Source organism: Pelophylax lessonae (genome assembly GCF_965119305.1).
Source record: "Pelophylax lessonae genome assembly, chromosome: 10".
NCBI classification, from domain to species: Eukaryota; Metazoa; Chordata; class Amphibia; order Anura; family Ranidae; genus Pelophylax; species Pelophylax lessonae.
In genome coordinates, this window is record NC_138777.1 from 3,097,587 (window position 1) to 3,102,684 (window position 5,098).

Genomic DNA, 5,098 nt, shown 5'->3' on the forward strand with positions numbered 1-5,098 from the left:
TGACGGGGAGGACGTGGAGTCGGTGTCAGTGACGGGGAGGACACGGGGTCGGTGTCAGTGACGGGGAGGACATGGAGTCGGTGTCAGTGACGGGGAGGACGTGGAGTCGGTGTCAGTGACGGGGAGGACGTGGAGTCGGTGTCAGTGACGGGGAGGACGTGGAGTCGGTGTCAGTGACGGGGAGGACACGGAGTCGGTGTCAGTGACGGGGAGGACGTGGAGTCGGTGTCAGTGACGGGGAGGACACGGGGTCGGTGTCAGTGACGGGGAGGACGTGGAGTCGGTGTCAGTGACGGGGAGGACGTGGAGTCGGTGTCAGTGACGGGGAGGACGTGGAGTCGGTGTCAGTGACGGGGAGGACGTGGAGTCGGTGTCAGTGACGGGGAGGACGTGGAGTCGGTGTCAGTGACGGGGAGGACGCGGAGTCGGTGTCAGTGACGGGGAGGACGCGGAGTCGGTGTCAGTGACGGGGAGGACGCGGAGTCGGTGTCAGTGACGGGGAGGACGCGGAGTCGGTGTCAGTGACGGGGAGGACGCGGAGTCGGTGTCAGTGAAGGGGAGGACATGGAGTCGGTGTCAGTCATGGGACACATTTGCACTGTAACACGCAGAGCTGCCTCCACCAAGGGCCGGTTTCACTTTCGGGGGGTGGTAGTTTTGGTTGGGGGTTCCAGACCCGCTTTCTCAGCATAGAAGGCTGATTCCTCCAATATTTTAATTTTTAAAGGGGCCTATTATTCACACTAACTACCACACAAGGAAGGGGGGCCTCGCCCCCTCCCTTGCACCACTCCGCCAGTGTGGTGCATGGGAGGGGGCCTCTCTGCCAGTGTGGTGCAGGTAGGGGGGGCTGTGCTGCCAGTGTGGGAGGGTACAGACACGGCCTCTTGTTGGCAGGTAAGGAGGTTTTATTGGTGTCAGAAGATCTTAGCTCAGTCTGCTGCCTCTTTATACCCCGGGGTGATGGAAAGTTACCCCGCTGTCCAGTTTGCGGTTTCTGTGCAAGGTTTGGCTCTGGTATTTTGTCTGCATCTGTGCTGGGCGGAGTCCTGAATCAGCCAATAGCGATGATCCATGTGAGGGAAATAACGTGAGAATTTCTGTCTGCAGAATGTCTCCATCGGCATTGTGGGGAAGGAGAGGGAGTTCACCATCTATGACGATGACGAGGTGGCACCGTTCCTGGAAGGGCTGGAGGAGCGACCGCAGAGGAAGGTTGGTGACCATTTACAAATCATTTCATAAATTGTCAATTCAGGCAAAACTTGTATGTTTTATTTTTTTTTTTATAGAGGGGGAAGGGAAATCTCTATTCCCCTCCACTGTCCCATCTCCATCCTCCCTTCCCCATCCTGTAGGGGCCACAAATGGCAATGGAAGCATTAAACCCCCGGCACATACGGCATTGCCATTGGAACATGTTGGTTGGTTGGGTGGAGTGACGTCCCTTGTGTACCTCCTACGGCACCCCAGCTACAGGCTCTACCCACCAGCCTGCTGTCACTGCCATCTCTACCATATGACTTGGGGGCAATACAGACGTCTGTGACCTCCTACAGTATCTCACAAAAGTAAGTACACCCCTCACATTTCTGTAAATTATTTATTCTATCTTTTCATGTGACAACACTGAAGAAATGAGACTTTGCTACAATGTAAAGTAGTGAGTGTACAGCTTGTATAACAGTGTAAATTTACTGTCCCCTCAAAATAACTCAACACACAGCCATTAATGTCTAAACCGCTGCTGGCAACAAAAGTCAGTACACCCCTAAGTGACAATGTCCAAATTGGGCCCAATTATCCATTTTCCCTCCCCAGTTTCATGTGACCCGTTAGTGTTACAAGGTCTCAGGTGTGAATTGGGAGCAGGTGTGTTACATTTGGTGTTATCGCTCTCACTCTCTCATACTGGTTACTGGAAGTTCAACATGGCACCTCATGGCAAAGCACTCTCTGAGGATCTGAAAAAAAGAATTGCTGCTCTACATAAAGATGGCCTAGGCTATAAAAAGATTGCCAAGACCCTGAAACTGAGCTGCAGCACGGTGGCCAAGACCATACCGTGGTTTAACAGGACAGGTTCCACTCAGAACAGGCCTCACCATGGTGGATGAAAGAAGTTGAGTGCACGTGCTCAGCGTCATATCCAGAGGTTGTCTTTGGGAAATAGACGTATGAGTGCTGCCAGCATTGCTGCAGAGGTTGAAGGGGTGGGGGAGGGGTCAGCCTGTCAGTGCTCAGACCATACGCCGCACACTGCATCAAACTGGTCTGCATGGCTGTCATCCCAGAAGGAAGCCTCTTCTAAAGATGATGGACAAGAAAGCCCACAAACAGTTTTCTGAAGACAAGCAGACTAAGGACATGGATTACTGGAACCATCTCCTGTGCTCTGATGGGACCAAGATAAACTTATTTGGTGTCAGATGGTGTCAGGCGTGTGTGGGGGCAACCAGGTGAGGAGTACAAAGACAAGTGTGTCTTCCTACAGTCAGGCATGGTGGTGGGAGTGTCATGGTCTGGGGCTGCATGAGTGCTGCCGGCACTGGGGAGCTACAGATCATTGAGGGAACCATGAATGCCAACATGTACTGTGACATACTGAAGCAGAGCATGATCCCCTCCCTTCAGAGACTGGGGGGCAGGGCAATATTCCAACATAACGACCCCAAACACCTACAAGATGATCACTGCCTTGCTAAAGAAGCTGAGGGTAAAGGTGATGGACTGGCCAAGCGTCTCCAGACCTAAACCCTATTGAGCATCTGTGGGGATCCTCAAACAGAAGGTGGAGGAGCGCAAGGTCTCTAACATCCACCAGCTCTGTGATGTCATCATGGAGAAGGGGAAGAGGACTCCAGTGACAACCTGTGAAGCTCTGGTGAACTCCATGCCCAAGAGGGTTAAGGCAGTGCTGGGAAATAATGGCGGCCACACAAAATATTGACACTTTGGGCCCAATTTGGACCTTGTCACTTAGGGGTGTACTCACTTTTGTTACCAGCGGTTTAGACATTAATGGCTGTGTGTTGAGTTATTTTGAGGGGACAGTAAATTTACACTGTTATACAAGCTGTACACTCACTACTTTACATTGTAGCAAAGTCATTTCTTCAGTGTTGTCACATAGAAAGATAGAATAAAATATTTACAAAAAATGAGGGGTGTACTTACTTTTGTCAGATACTGTGTGTGTGTGTGTATATATATATATATATAATATATGGCGAGAGAGAAACTGAGATATAGATATGTGTATATGATTAAATATATATATATATATATATATATATATATATATATATATATATATATATATATATATACAATTTTTTTTTTTTTTCCTATCCCCAGTTGGTCCAGAGGAAGGCAAAAAAAAGTGTCAGAAAAGGCTGGGGGGGGGGGGAGGGGTGTATTAAGAGGTTGAAGTATTTGGGTGTTAGCCTGGAATTTTACTTTAATATTTTTACAACTCTGCAAAATAAATATTTCTGAGTCCCCCGATTATCATTCTGGACATATTGCTTGTAGCAACCAATCAGATGTTGCCTTTTTCCTTTTTATCCAAACTGAACTGAAAATAGAATAGAAATTCTGATTATTCTTAGCAGTATTTTCTTTGTGCCCAGGTGGGGGAGGGGTGGGTATTATCCTTGCGGGTGTCACAATGGGAATTCTATGTGTGTTATATTTGTTTTATATTCCTATACTGAACTTTTCATTCCCCCTCCCCCACAGGTGGCAGCCCCCGCAGAGGACGTGGCCGACAAACCCGAGGAGCCGATGGAGCACTAGAGTTCATTTTTTTTATTTTACATTCCTGTTTATTCGACCATCAATGTCCTCCCGGGTACGGGGTGTACGCCCGTCTCTACCCCACCCCCTCCCACAAGTACGGCATGTACACCCCCGTCTCCCCCGGCTGGGCTGAACAGAAATGGTTCTCTTTTTCTATGACTTGTGTTGCTTTGATCCCCAATGAGGTGAATAAAATAAAATATTTTTTTTCCTTGATTTGAATTTTATTTTTGAAAATTTGAAAAGTTTTTTTTTTTTTTTTTTTTCCATTTTAAGTTTCAGGTATCACAGACAGTATCCGTTTCTATATACCGTATATACTCGAGTATAAGCCGAGGCCCCTACTTTTATCACAAAAAGATGGGAAAAATGATTGACTCGAGTATAAGCCTAGGGTGAGAATGCAGTGTGGCTGGCATGGTACAGGAGAATGCAGGGTGACTGGCATGGTACAGGAGAATGCAGGGTGGCGGGCATGGTACAGGAGAATGCAGGGTGGCTGGCATGGTACAGGAGAATGCAGGGTACTGGCATGGTACAGGAGAATGCAGGGTGACTGGCATGGTACAGGAGAATGCAGGGTGACTGGCATGGTACAGGAGAATGCAGGGTGACTGGCATGGTACAGGAGAATGCAGGGTACTGGCATGGTACAGGAGAATGCAGGGTGGCGGGCATGGTACAGGAGAATGCAGGGTGGCTGGCATGGTACAGGAGAATGCAGGGTGGCTGGCATGGTACAGGAGAATGCAGGGTACTGGCATGGTACAGGAGAATGCAGGGTGACTGGCATGGTACAGGAGAATGCAGGGTGACTGGCATGGTACAGGAGAATGCAGGGTGACTGGCATGGTACAGGAGAATGCAGGGTACTGGCATGGTACAGGAGAATGCAGGGTGGCGGGCATGGTACAGGAGAATGCAGGGTGGCTGGCATGGTACAGGAGAATGCAGGGTGGCTGGCATGGTACAGGAGAATGCAGGGTGGCTGGCATGGTACAGGAGAATGCAGGGTGGCTGGCATGGTACAGGAGAATGCAGGGTGACTGGCATGGTACAGGAGAATGCAGGGTGGCTGGCATGGTACAGGAGAATGCAGGGTACTGGCATGGTACAGGAGAATGCAGGGTGACTGGCATGGTACAGGAGAATGCAGGGTGGCGGGCATGGTACAGGAGAATGCAGGGTGGCAAGCATGGTACAAGAGGATGCGGGGTTGCGGGCATACTAGTGCGGCTGTGTTTCACTTACCTGTTCCAGAGGCGCCTTCATTTTAAAAATGGCGCCGCCCGGCGCC

At 49.8% G+C, this 5,098-nt stretch overlaps 1 protein-coding gene across 2 annotated transcripts in view; it reads left to right on the top strand.

Annotated features, from left to right (window-relative positions):
• Window positions 1-3,875, top strand: part of PSMA1 (proteasome 20S subunit alpha 1) — a 176,453-nt gene extending 172,578 nt beyond the window's left edge. For both annotated transcript variants that reach the window (XM_082269800.1, XM_082269799.1), the window contains 2 exons: window positions 1,111-1,215; window positions 3,742-3,875. In XM_082269800.1, the coding sequence (XP_082125926.1) occupies window positions 1,111-1,215; window positions 3,742-3,798 (162 nt within the window). In that variant the 3' untranslated portion in view covers window positions 3,799-3,875. The remainder of the gene's footprint in view (window positions 1-1,110; window positions 1,216-3,741) is intronic.
• The last annotated feature ends 1,223 nt before the right edge of the window (window positions 3,876-5,098 follow it).